General features: G+C 40.8%; 1 protein-coding gene across 2 annotated transcripts in view; it reads left to right on the forward strand.

Annotated features, from left to right (window-relative positions):
* Window positions 1-13,720, forward strand: part of THSD4 (thrombospondin type 1 domain containing 4) — a 233,285-nt gene that overhangs the window by 55,319 nt on the left and 164,246 nt on the right. For both annotated transcript variants that reach the window (XM_039723241.1, XM_039723242.1), the window contains exon 6: window positions 11,911-12,013. In XM_039723241.1, coding sequence (XP_039579175.1) covers window positions 11,911-12,013 — 103 coding nt within the window. The remainder of the gene's footprint in view (window positions 1-11,910; window positions 12,014-13,720) is intronic.

Below are 13,720 nucleotides of genomic sequence, written 5' to 3' on the forward strand. Positions count from 1 at the left end.
TCAATTCATATTGACAAAAGTGTTTGTTTGAAATTCCGGTGGAATGTTTCAACACTCACATAATTTGAACAAGAAATGTGCTTTTTATTCGTGTCAGTTTAATTGTATCCAGGTTTTCAAAGCAGAGGAGGCTGCAGATGTCATGGTTAATTTACAAAAAACTTTTTAATGCTGTTTTGATGAATATTTGTTAACAATTCCCATTAATTACAGGTATGAAAACCATGGGCTGTCAGATGTCAGTGTCTGCTTGGCACATAAAAGGGGTAGCTTTTCCTGGTAATTTTAGGAAATTAGTTCAGTTATTGCTGATACCAGTGCTAAAGTTTAAGACATTTTCAAGCCAGATAGCAGGAAAAGAACATACATTACATGAATACAGGAACTTGCATTGCAACTATCACCAGTACGATCCCAGTCCTCTCTTGTACTGACCAAGGCCAGTAAAGGAAGAAGGAACTGCAAGAGAAGCTGCTGGAGTTAAGCTGTGGATCCTGAAAAAGCTGTCTGTTAGTGGTGCTGTCACGTTTTTAGTTTTAGTTTTGTGGGTTTTGGGAAAAGAGGGATGTTGGTTATTTTTTTGTTTTGGTTTGGGTTTTTGTTTTGTTTTGGTTTTATTTTTGTTTGGTTTGTGTGTGTTTGTTTGGTTTTGTTGGTTGTTTTTTTTAATTTTAGAATTTTTAAGCAGGGATTGGATCAGCAAATTGCCAAAACTTGTGTAGAAAGTTAGGAAACATAAACGTCAAATTATGTCTAGGCAAGCATTGCCTAACCACAGACTGATGGAAGTCCAAAGCCTCTCCCCAGAAGTGGTCTGAAAGAAACCTGGCACTGCAAGCCCTGCAGTGCCCAGAGCAGGTAAACAAACCTTTTGCATAAGATACATTAAGAGCTAACTGCCTACAGAACAATGCAAACCCCAGAAATAATTGAAATTGTGGTGAGATGAAAAAATAACAAAACCCAAACCAGTCTGGCGTGCTCTGTCTCATCTGCTTCATCTCATTCATCAGATGTGCTGTCTGTCCAGACCTAACACGGGCAGCATTTTGCACATGTAGAGACCTACAAGTGTGATTAATGAAACAGAGCTTCTTTCTAGTGATAAGTGGTAAGGCTGTTTATATTCAAACACTTGGCTTACATTGGTGGAGAAAACAATCCTGTGTTGTTGATATCTGTCAAGCAGTGTTGGAGGCACTGGGTCATCTGTAGGGGGAAGAGGCCAGGGAAACATCCCCTGCCACATTCTGCAAACCAGCTTTGGCTTTTGGCTGCAGCATGCAGTAAGTTGCCAGCCAGCCCACATACTGTTTTTCCTGAATTTCTGTTTGCATCTTCATTTGTTAAAGACAGCAAGGACTGCTGATGGTCTTGATGGCTTTTTTGAGACCTCAGTTTGAGTCACTTTCTGAGGCCAGTTTTTTTGGATGATGTGAGGTTTTAGTTTAAGCAGCAAAATGCCATTAGAAGGACGAAGTCAAACCTGCAGAGGTTTAGAGCTTTCAGAACTGGAGTTTTGTGAGCAATCCTCTGGTAACTCTTGTGTTAAGAAAACTATTTATTTACCTGATAATATAATTTTTTACCCCAGGGTCCCAGCATAGATCAAGTGCTTTGTTATGACTGATACACTACTCAATGTTATTCTCTTTTTATTCAGCCTTTGGCTCCCTGCCTTAAAAATGCTCCTTGCAGAAGGTGAGAAAAAAAGGCTTCTCTAAGGACTGGTTGTTGATAGTATTACTGCAGTGTTTGCTTTAAAAGTCACAAAGCTGCTCTGTGATAGCAAGTCCTAATATGTTGTAAGAAATGGAGCTGCCCTTTGGAAGAATGCAGTTTAAGAGAAGTGTTCCATAATTAGTGCTGCTTGTCAAGTAGTTTGAATTGGATATTTTCCCCCATGTTCAGTATCATATTTATCACTTGGCAAAAGTCAAAGAAAAATTTGCATTGCCAAAACTGTAATTATCATTTGGCAGCTCATCTGCAAAATGGGTCCAGAGGTTTTCAGTCATACCCCCAAAACAGAAAGTACATAGTTCACAAATTGAGAAAGGATTGAATTAAGTAACTGCACCACAGGTGACTTTTTTCCACTTAAAAATGGTAGAGTAGCCTATTCCAGAAACTGCAGACTGTCCTTTCATATTCCTTATTCTGTATGTCCATTTATACCTACCAGGTTTTACAGTGAATGAGACAGAGATTATGTAAAGAACCCTTCCAGCTAAACATTCCCCAGAGTAAATCCATTCTGCACACTGAGTGAGTCAGAGATCATATGGGGAAAATGGTATGCAGTCATGGAATTGAGAGCAGGACCTCACAGGCAGGAAGAGCCAAGTGATACAGTAATTGCATGGAGAGTCTCTTCCAATTTGAGGTTAAACATTCTCTTAAGGCCCTGTGACTGACTTTATAGTGTTTAAACAAACCAAAAAAGCCTTCAAAAGCAGAATGCCATCATGAGGTACATCAGTATTCACAGAACTCATCAGATCATTGCAGCTGAGGCGTGGCACAGGGAGTTTGCCCTCTTGAGCACCACAGGGCAGGGAAATGCTTTGCTGGGGTCTTTCTCATCACGGGTGTTTCTGCATGGACAGCCTGTGTCTGCTCCTTCCCTCTGGCTGGAGCTGTCCCACTGTGCTTTCTCCTCAGTCACACTTCTCACTTCCTTAGTACCTTGTCTCACATTCTTAATCTTTTCTTCCCATCTCTTCTGCCTCCAGTCTCTCCTTTTTCTCCTGAGTTCCCTGAATCTTTGCAGTTTCTTCCAGTTTCACTTTCTTCTTCTCAGTACCTTCTTCAGCTGATTTGCTCATCCAGCCTCATATCATGAATGTCAATCCCCAGATTTATCTGTTTTTCCAAAATATTCCGTTCCTTTTAGGTACAGGCTCAAGTGGTTATTAAGAGCAGAAGAGGGATGTTTCCATTTTCAGTCCTTGCCCTATATTACAGACCTCAGGAGCACTTTCCAGTAACTGCTGGAAAGCTTCTCAGCCTCTTTGAGCTGTTCAGGTATGGAACACACTTGTGAACAGATTGTTCCTCCAGGTTAGATGCAGAACTCTAACAAGTTTTGATTGAAAGTGTACAAAGTACATTATCAGCATTATTTTTAAAATTCTTGTGTCCTGACTATACTTGAGTGGATTTCCATAGAAAAAGCAGAGGGTGCATTCTTGACTAAAAACCCACTTTCCTGGCCGACATAATTTCACTCATTAAAATAGAATAGGCAGTTACATTTGGAAAAAAAAGGTCAGAATAGTGGCGGCATGGGAAAAAATAAAACACTTTTTCCTTTTGTTTTCCTTTGGGCGGATTCTGGGATGAAATGCTTCAGTCAAAAAAAGAGACTAAAACAGATAACAGGAGTGGAAAGTTTTAGGCTGAGAGGCTAAAGTTGGACAAACTCATCAGTAAATGGACAGTGCTACCAGCTGCAGCTATATTAAACCATTCTAAAATAAGACAAATGTATCTGCCAGTTGGTTTGAGCTGCCTTTTTTTCTTTTTCTTTGAAGTATATGACCCAGGAGGAAAGAATATATCACAGAAACAGTTTAAATGTGTGTTGTATCAGAAACTCATTTTTGATGGAAACATGAACTCTAAAATCTGAATAATGCTGCAGTTTCTGTTTCAGACTGGGTTCCTGCAAGCTCAAAGTTGTTTTTAAGTTGCATTTACCTTGCTCTAAAGATGTTCATTTTTTGTGGAAAACAAATTGTTCCACATCCTAGATTTCATTTTTTTTTCTAACAAAAACAAACAAAATAAATTGTCCCAACAAACTTATTTCAAATTCCCCCTGGTTGTAGTAACAACTATACATTAGCCTATATGTTTGTCTCAAGTAACACCACATTGGCATTTCTGTTGCCTGGCTGTTACTTATACTAGAGCTCGTTCTCTAAAAATGTTGTGATTACTGCTGCAATATGAATTTTTAATTAAAAAGTAGATTATTGTGGTAATACCAATCAGAAATTTTCTTAAACTTTTAGTCCTGCTGGAACCATTCAGGTAGTGCTTCCTCCCACACAAAGACCAGTCATTTAATTGGAATGCATGAAGTGGAGTTTCCATTGAAGTTGATTGGGCTTTCATAGAGAAAACTGCTGGAGGATTACTCCTGCCCACTGCTGAAGCTGGTAGAATGAGAGTCACATAAAAACTGCTCCCCAGAAGGAACAGCAGCTCCAAGAACAATACTTCATAAAAATGTAATAAAATACTGCTGGAAACCCTAGAGTAGATGTTTCATCACAGTGGCATAATTTTCTACAAACTATGAGGACTAGATACATCAGCTTTGCTTAAAGTCTGTCCACTTTACTAAAGATGGATCAAGCATGAGTTTGTCTCAGGGTCTTTCATAGATGATATTGAAAGGTGGTGCCTTTCAGAGAGGGTTTTGGAGTGGCTGATATTTCTAGTGTGAAGAAGAGTAATGCTAGTATATGAAAGCAACTTTTCTTAGTACATAAACCTCCCATTTTCTGAGAAGGACTAATAAAACATGTTCCATTTTGCAGGTATTTGAATAATGTAGACAGATGAGACAGTGCAAGATGATGAAGCTGGAAGTTTCCATGTTTAGGCATTCTTCATTTGAACCAGATTGTGTGAAATGGAAGTAGCTTTTCATTGATTTCCCATGAAGTGAGGCAGTAGGTTGCAGCTTAGGCACCTTGAGCACTGTGTAGTGTTTCTGTAAACAGGTATTTGATTGGAGGGATTCTTGTATCTGTGGGATTTTTTAATGCAGCACATTTATATGGAAAGGTGATAGCCCTGCTGAGAGTGGGAACAGCAGCTGTACAGAACAGTTATGATTTCTGCTGCAAATGGCAAGCTTTTGATGCTTGCTTGGGAGCATGGAAGGAATATTCTGTGTAAACTCCAATCTCAATACTGAAGTAGCTCTTTGCTCAGGGGCCTGGATACTAAAAGAAATTTGGGACAGTAAAATAGTAACTACATTTTAAAAAAGCCCAGCTTTAAAAAGACCAGTCATCTGGTCTTTTGCTGGATCAAAAAAGACAAGCAGCAGTCTTCAGCATGCAGGTGTGAGCTGACACAGGCCTGACTTTCAGGACATACTTGTGTATCGCTTTACAGCAGATAATGCTCTGTTCCAGCATGGTCTGTTTCCAGTATTTACCTTCCATTTTCTAACTGCTCAACTTCCATCTTATAGAAACCAATTATTGTTTCTCAGAATTTTTTGGTTGGTTGGTCGCTTAGTTTTTTTTGGAATAGTATTTGTAAAATTTGTAAAAACTGGAGTATTTTCTTGACACATTTTTGGTATTGCTGAGGAAATGTACTGTTAATTTTCCTATTATAGCTCCTTGATTAGCCCCTCCTAAGGTAGTAGTTCCAAATGTTTCCAGTCGTGCACATTAGATCATTGGAGATGCTTTGTGTGGGATGGACGAGTGACTAAGATTTTATTTAAAACCAAAGCTGGACTTGAATCTTTTACAAGTTGCTGTAAATCTGAAATAAAATAAGTTATTTCAGTTTAATCAGATGGATCTGTCAGTGAGAATTTAAAAAGAAAAAGCCACAAACCTGTGAAGTTAAGCAGAAATACTTCTTTTTCCATCTGTTTGGTTGAGCTTTCTTCCCCATTATTAGACAGACTGCATTTTCAGATGTAAAGTGCTACAGAATGGAAAAAACGTAAAGCAGTAATTGATGCACTTGCCACATTATGCATTAATGCCTTATGTGTCTGATAGATTGCAGTTAATAAAGATCAGGTTTGGGTAGCAGTTCAAAGACTTTTCTAGTTAAGTTCAGAGGACCTTCTTGTTGCAAAGCTGAAATATTAATGGGAAAAATTGTTCTCAAGTTGCAGGCCGAGAGGGCAGCAGTTCCCTGGCCGTGGCAGTGGCAGCCGGCTGGGGCAGGCAGGCACCCTGCAGCTCTGCCAGGGCCCATCTTCCCTGATCCAAACACAGGCTCACTGCTGCCTGGATGCGATTTGGGTAGAAGTACAACGATTTTGTATTGTGCACACGTCTAAGGTCTTTACCATCTGTGACAGGCAGCCCTTGGAAGGAGCGAGGGGCAGACAGGGGCTGCAGTCCCGTGTGGCTGCCGTGAGGGCAGAGAAGGGCTGCGGTCCCCTGTGGCTGCCATGAGGACAGAGAGGGGCTGCGGTCAGTCCCCTGTGGCTGCCGTGAGGACAGAGAGGGGCTGCGGTCCCCTGTGGCTGCCGTGAGGGCAGAGAGGGGCTGCAGTCGCCTGTGGCTGCCATGAGGGACAGAGAGGGGCTGCAGTCGCCTGTGGCTGCCGTGAGGACAGAGAGGGGCTGCGGTCCCCTGTGGCTGCCGTGAGGACAGAGAGGGGCTGCGGTCCCCTGTGGCTGCCATGAGGACAGAGAGGGGCTGCAGTCCCCTGTGGCTGCCGCGGGCTCTGCTCGGCCTGGGGCGTGTGCTTAGTGCAGCACCTTGGAGTTCAGTGACTGTCATTGCCCTGCTTGTCTCCGCTGCAGCAGACACGGAGGTGTAAAGCCATGGCTTGAGGCAGTGCAGAGTCTGCCAGGACAGGTGCTCCTTCCTCATAAACTTGTGCAGATACCGCTGCATTCCCAGATGGAAATTCTCATTGCATGTCAGGCCAGACATTCGCAGTGCACTGTCTGTGGCTGTGCGCTGTAACCAGAGCTGGCTAGCACTATTTTTACTGCAGAGCTGTTCTTCACATGCATTTTAAAGTTTCTTGCACATTTTGGTTTTTCAGGAGCATCAGTTCCATTTGAATTGTGTCTGGTATTTTGTGCCACAGATATCTAGGCATATTTAATATGTCTTATATAGAACTTTTTTTTTTTTTGGATGGCAGACAGTTGTCTTTGTGTTCTCTTACAATTTAATAAAATTAGAACTATTGGGGAAATCAGCGTCTCCAGGATTTTAAATGGGTAATTTCTCTCTTTCAGTGTGTGTTCAGCTGGACAAAACGAGGTTGCCTTGAGGTATTGCCTATGGGGAAACGTGGTCCTATGCAAAGAGAAACAGCTTAGCTGGAAAATTAACATTTCAAGGACCCTGCATTTCACTTTCTTACATGGACTTGGAACTTCTGTAGGTTTCAAGAGAAGCAAGAGACCCGCAGTTCAGAGCAGAATATCAAAGTTCACTGCAGAAGTGGTGGCTTGTTGTGTAAAGAAGTGGAATTTATAGACTGTGCATATTGAAGGACACAATACACAAGCTCTGCAAAGGAAAGAACAATTTTCAGATTACTGTTTCAGAAACAAGTATTTAAATTATTTTTCTTTGGAGGTGTGTTTTTCCTTTCAGATGCCAAAGGATTGACATGATTATAGAGAACACCACTACAAAAATGAAAACAAGAGTACAACTAGATTATTTGGACTTAATTAAACATGTAGTATTGCACACAGAGAAAATACTAATTATGAATTATGTCTGAACCTGGAGAATCAAGAAGGGATATGGGGCTTTGGAAAAAGCCTTTGCCAGTTACTGTAGGTCATAAGAATGAAACATTGCCAAAAATCTTAGTCAATGTTTTAATTGCCTGTAGAGGTGGTTTCAGGACCAAATCGGCCCATTACACATTTCCAGAAGTGTTATCTCAGCTCAGCTTTGACACAGCTTTGCTAATGGCAGATGTGAGCCCACAGCTGGCAGATTGATAATTTTCTGGTGTTTTGCCAGCACTTCTTTAATTAAAGCAAGTGTCAAGGATTTGTTAAAAAGTGTGCTTTTCAAATGTTAACCAAAAGCTAAAAAGCTAGCAGGGTGGTTTCTTTGTTTTATAGTCTTAACTGTAGTAGTAGGTTGTTTTAACAAAACTCTAATGGTACATAACAAAGAAAATACTGTGTGTTTCTGTCCCTCAGACTACTGTCATACCTGCATATTTCAGAAGAAACTGAGGTATAAATAAAGCCACTGTTTCCAAAGTACAAAGTTTCTATCAACAGTAGGCACAGTGCATTTCAATAAGTTTAGCCTCACGTCCTACAAGACAAAGGAATAATTCTAAAATTTACTCCTGAGTGCTGCCTGACCATCAGTGCTGCTGCTGGGGATTTCCTCACGCTCTGAAGGCCCAGGAGGAAAAGTGGAGGTGTCCTCCTTGAAACAGCCGTGTGCAAGTGCAGCAGGGACAGCTCTGAGACACCTTACCCTGTGTGAAAATGCCAATATCCAGCACTTGGAAGGCACTTTGCTGAATGCAGCCCCACATGCTAAATTTATGTCATTGTGTTGTCCAAGCAGCATATTTTAGGTAGGAGAAACATCATCAAAAAACATACAAAATTATGCATTCTAGATGTTGTATCTAATTTTACAGTGCACAGCTGAAAGAACAATAATTTAAAAACCCTCTCCCAGTAGAAAGTATGTATTTCTAGATAATTTATATCTGTCTCTGCACAAAGGAATCTGAGATTTATCTTAGTAGATGCAAAGTATATTTTTTGCTGCTTTTGCTTCCCTAGATCTGGTTTTAAAAGGACTCCCTTAATAACTCCCTTAGTAATCACAGGAATAAGTTTTTGAGGAAAAAAAAAAAGAAATTCCAGATCTGTCACTAACAAAACCCTGAATCAAAGTCAACATTTTGTTTACCAAAACACTGTTTTCAAGTCTCTAGCAGCAGATTTTAATGCCTTGATGTCACTGAGGGGAAACCGAGGGAGAATCACACAGTAAGTTAAATATTACAGCAAAGTTCATTCCAAAAGTCTCTGGGAAATTTTGGAAAGAGATGTGTGCTGTTTAAATCCTAGCAGTCTGGCTTAGCCAGAGAACATTCTTCACCTGCAGACGTGCCAATGTGCCTGCTGCTTCCAGCACGGGGCCCTTGGCCGGCGGAGCTGCAGCCCAGGGCTGTGTCCTGGCAGCCTCAGCTCTCCGTGGGCAGCCCTGCAAGGCACAGCTGTCAGACACTGCAAATGGGAGCTGCCTTTGGGCTTGCCATCTTCTCATCACAGATGCTTGTTGCTGTATATTAGGAGCTGCATATGACAGAAATAGTAATTATATTGAAGTGTAAAGATGGCTTGTCCTCTCAGGGAATAAATAAAAAATGAGGGTCTACAGGAGTCCCTATACTGAAGCTTCACTTTTGATTGTACAGGGTAATACTTTTTTTTATTTTAGTGGTTTTCTGCCTACAAAAGTGCTAGGAAGCCAGAGAGGCCAAGAGAAAGTGCCTGGCACTCAGGTGTTCTGAGAAAGGCTCAAGGATTTAATTTTCAGGGAGGCTGAGCTGTAGGCAGCATAAAACTGTCATTGCATTCAACTGTGCATTAACAATTTAGGTGGGGCTAGTAAATGGTGCATAGATGTTAACTAGTGTATATGCAGAGTATAATATGACTCTTAAGCCTTGGTGATTCGTGGACTGTTGTCATTTTGCCTACTTGTACTTCATAGCTAAAGAATATTTTAGAAGACATTAAAAGTACAAATTAATGTAATCTGTATCAAGAACAAAGCAAGACCAGACCAGATTGTTTTTGCACACCAGATTGTTCAAATTTTTCCTCAAAATTTTATATTGCAATTAAACCTTGATGAAAGAAATGAAGGAAGGGCAACTGAGTTGGGGCTTCTAAATGGCAGGGATGTTCTGAGTTAGCCTGTTATTCTGAATTTTGCTTGATCCACACAGAGTTTAATGCATTTGTCTGTCTTTGGTCCTGCTTTAAAGCACTGAGGTCTCTCTCTTGTGGGCAACTGTCAGTAAGTTCAAAAACAGAAATTGTAGCTATATGAAAAGGATCTTAGAAGGCATGGATGTCACTATTTGTTGGCAACAGCAATGAATATTTTGGTATTTTTATTCATACATTGCCTGCAGTTGGTATGAGTTGGGTGTACAGGAAATGGTTTATGAGCCAGAAATACTGGTACACGAGAGCATGAGCTCAAGGGTCAGAAAAGGAAAAACAAGAAGCAACTAAACTTCACAATAGGCTGGTAGAAAACATGTGCCAAAAAAAGGGAAAAGCATTCCAGAAAGAAACCCTTCAGGCTGACTTCTTGGCTGGTACAAACTGATGTTTGTTCTGCTATAATTTAGTGTAGTGACCTTAATTTATGCCAGCTCAGGTTCTGTCCCTTCACCTTTAGGATATGTACAATAATTGCTTTCCATGAAAAATACATTTCCTTGCCTTGGATGGTGGTTGTGGTGAATAAATGTTGTGCATTGCTGTGCCACACACAGAGGGAGCTGTGCTTCAGTTGTGGGAATATAGCTTTGCTTTCTGCATTTGGCACTAGAAAGGCTTTTAGTCCCACCCATCCAATGTGGTGGTTCATGGTCCTATTTTCAGAGAAGGCTTTTTGTTTGTTTGTTTTTGGAGTTTTTTTGGGTTTTGTGGTTTTTTAAATTTTTATTAGAGGCTTTGTTGAGGAAAGCAGTATTTGCATGTACTTGGAGATCTCAGAAGGGTGGGCGAAGAAGCACAGATGGCTGCTTGGCCAGAAACTGTGTTTATTCTAGAGGATTTGTTACCATGATTTTAGTAGAAGATAAAGTAGTCCATGAACCTTCCCCTGGGCTTGTCTTTGGTACAGTTTATAGCCCACTTGAAAACTCTTGACTTTGATGTCTTTTTGATCCAGTTGCAAGCATCTTCTTAGGGAGATGGTGGATACAAAGCAAGAGCTCCTCTGGGACCTCTGATGTGCCTGGCTTCCCCAGCAGACAGCCAGGCTTTCCTACTATACAGGCATAAGAGAACTGACTTGCAGTTGCAGCAGGAGTTGTTCTTAGTGATTCTCTTCTGTTCCCTTTGAAAACACAGTTATTTAGCCATTCTGTTTTCATATAATGTTATCTCTAGCTTTCCCTTGAAATCTGTCATCTAGAAAAAATATTCTGCTGTTCTAGTTGAGTACTTCCTGTAATTTCTACTGTTTTTAAGTATTTTAGTAGTAATTTTTATTATCTAAAGGCTATGTAAAAAAATGCATCTGTGCCCAAAGCTTGCCTATTTTGTCCAGACATAGAAATTGTTCTAATTAACCCCCTGCATTTGTTAGAAGTCTTTGTCCCTTTGTATGTGCCCACACACAGAGTAAACTTCTGCTCTAACTGCAGTGAGGAGTCAGGCAGAACAAAGTCATTAAGTATTTAACTGGTATTTGCTTTTGGAGTCTACTTCACATGCAAACAAGGCTGGTGTGCCAAAGGTGTGCATTGCAGTGACCCAAGGAAGGATGCTGTTTCCACCTGTAAAACCTGCCCTGCCTCACTACCTGCGTGCTTGTGTAGAAGCAGCTCTTTAGTTGCAAAACTCCTACAGCAGCTCCTTAGTTGCAGGAGCTCAGGATCTGAAGGCATGACCTGAACTGCAAAGTCATGCAGTGACTATAATAGCAGCATGTAGAAATATAAAATAAAAAGTGGAAATATGGTATGAAAGCACAGGATGAGAATAAAAAACTGCTGTGGTCAGCTTTTAATAACTTATGGAAGCATGTATGTTGAGTGTTTCAACTCTGTTGAATCTGAGCCCAAAAAGTTAATGATGAAAAATGTGAAGCTGTTGTGAAAAGGAAGTAATTCTAATCTAATATTGAATTTATCTTGAAGTGTTGTGCTGTTGCTGAGGAAAATGACAGCTCAATAAAAGCTTTACTTTTTTTTTTTTTCATAGAACTGTTGCTCCATTAACTTCACAAATTAATTTTCTTCAACAGGCACTTTTGATACTGTTACTTAACAGCACAGCTTGTTACCTGTTTTTAAGAGGTCTCCTGATGTTTATATCATTCATCTGGATTAGAATTTTGCAATGCCTTCACTAACCTTCTAAAGTTCATTAATAGGAAGGCAACAATAACTTTGCTGTTGATTATAATGCTACTTTTTTTTTTTTAATCTAAACAGATGTGTCCTGAAAGCAGCAGGAATATTAGAGAGGTACAGTGTGCATCATACAATAACAAGCCATTTATGGGTCGATTTTATGAATGGGAACCTTTTGCAGAAGGTAAGGGAAAACAACTTGGTTTTGCATTATTATACAGATTGTGTTTTGGAAAGGCAGATGTGACTTCTACTCAGTGGGAGCCATCAGGCAGCTTTGATCCACAGCTGATGTTACCTGTTTTTATAGCTGAACATGAGTCAGTGCAGGTGAAGGCAGGTTTGTATCTGACACCCAGTTAGATGTGATAATGGTTGTTTCTAATGTAGCCATGTCTCAGTCCTGCTCTTATCTACTGTGGGCAGAGTGAGGAGTGGCAGAGCTGCACCTCTTTATCTCCAGTTATGAACATTCAGTGTATATTCAGTGTTTCTAGTTAAAGCCGTGTTTGGCTTTGTGAAGTTGCCCAAAAGGAAGTTTCAGAGCTGTACAGCTCTGGCACTTTGTACCATGCATTCAGGCAGAGCAAGGAGCCAGGTACCCCAGCAAGCACACGGCTGAAGGCACATTCTGCAGGCAGCAGTGCTTCTGCAAGGTGGCCCTCCAGAGTTATGACAGCTTTGATGCATCCCTTTTCAAACCCCAGTTGAGAAGACCCAGCCCGTGCTGAGCCAGCTGAGCCCACCTCCCTCTCCTTGCTTCCTACACAGCAGCTTTGACTCACTCCATCTTTTGCCAGGAAAGATGAATCAGGGGATCTAGAACTAGCCATGATAATTTCTTTTTCCCTCCCCTGCATAGCACAGCTTGCTCCTAGTGTTTACACTGGATCAAGAAGGGCAGTTAAACTGTAATTCACAGCACTGTCTTGCTGGCGAGTTAAGTGTGATTATTATTGTTTTTTAAAAAAATACACATTTTTATTTCTCCCTTGTTCAGATTGGTGCAGCTGCATTTCTAACCCATTTTATCTGCTGCTGCTCCAACAGAAACTTTTGTCTTTATTAAAAAAGTCATATTAGAGGGACTATAAACCCTATGAATGTAGAGTATTTAATGAAAAATCCTAGTTTGTGTGTGAGAACCAATAGCACATGATGACTTTAAGGGCAGGATTTGAGAAGAAGGATCCAGTTGTGGCAGAGGGAAAATATCACAGTGATGTAACCATAACACCTGTAAGGAAGTTTAACTCTGAAGAAATAATGAATGTTTTAAATACTGATAATTGAACTCTTTAATTTGAAATCTTAAGTTCACTTAACCATCATTTTTAATTCTGATGAAAAATTAATAACTTTTTGATGGCTGGATAAAAGAGTCTATTGAAAATAGAACCTGTTGGTGGGTTGAAAAGGGTAACTCTGGGGATCTGGCCACAGGAGTCTCTCTTAGGCTGCATTTGTTGAAAGGGGGGAGACAGCTGCAGACTTATTTATCACAAATTCTCTATAAGGTTAAATATGGAATAAAGTCCTCTCCAGGAGAACCTGTGCCTGATATTTTGTCTTCAGGAGGATACCTGGATAGTCTCATAAATCCAGAATTCCTCATCAAATGCAGTATTTTCCAATCAACAACTGCAAAAAATCCTGGTCAGCTGCAGACCCTCTTGCTTTGACTTCTGTTTGAAAATGTCAGCCAGGTTTGTGTAATAAGCAGCCTTTTAAGCAGCAGTCCCAGCCAGCCCTGGGTTTCTGTTCCAGCTGGTAGAGTCACACCTGCAGGCACAGGCACTGTGAGCTCTGCTCTGCACGGTCCTGCAGGGACTTTGGGTTTTACTGGCCTGGTTGCTCTTCAGAATGGTGACCTGTCAGGGCTGCTCCCCAT

This window comes from Passer montanus, unplaced genomic scaffold (genome assembly GCF_014805655.1).
Source record: "Passer montanus isolate IOZ18808 unplaced genomic scaffold, ASM1480565v1 scaffold5, whole genome shotgun sequence".
NCBI classification, from domain to species: Eukaryota; Metazoa; Chordata; class Aves; order Passeriformes; family Passeridae; genus Passer; species Passer montanus.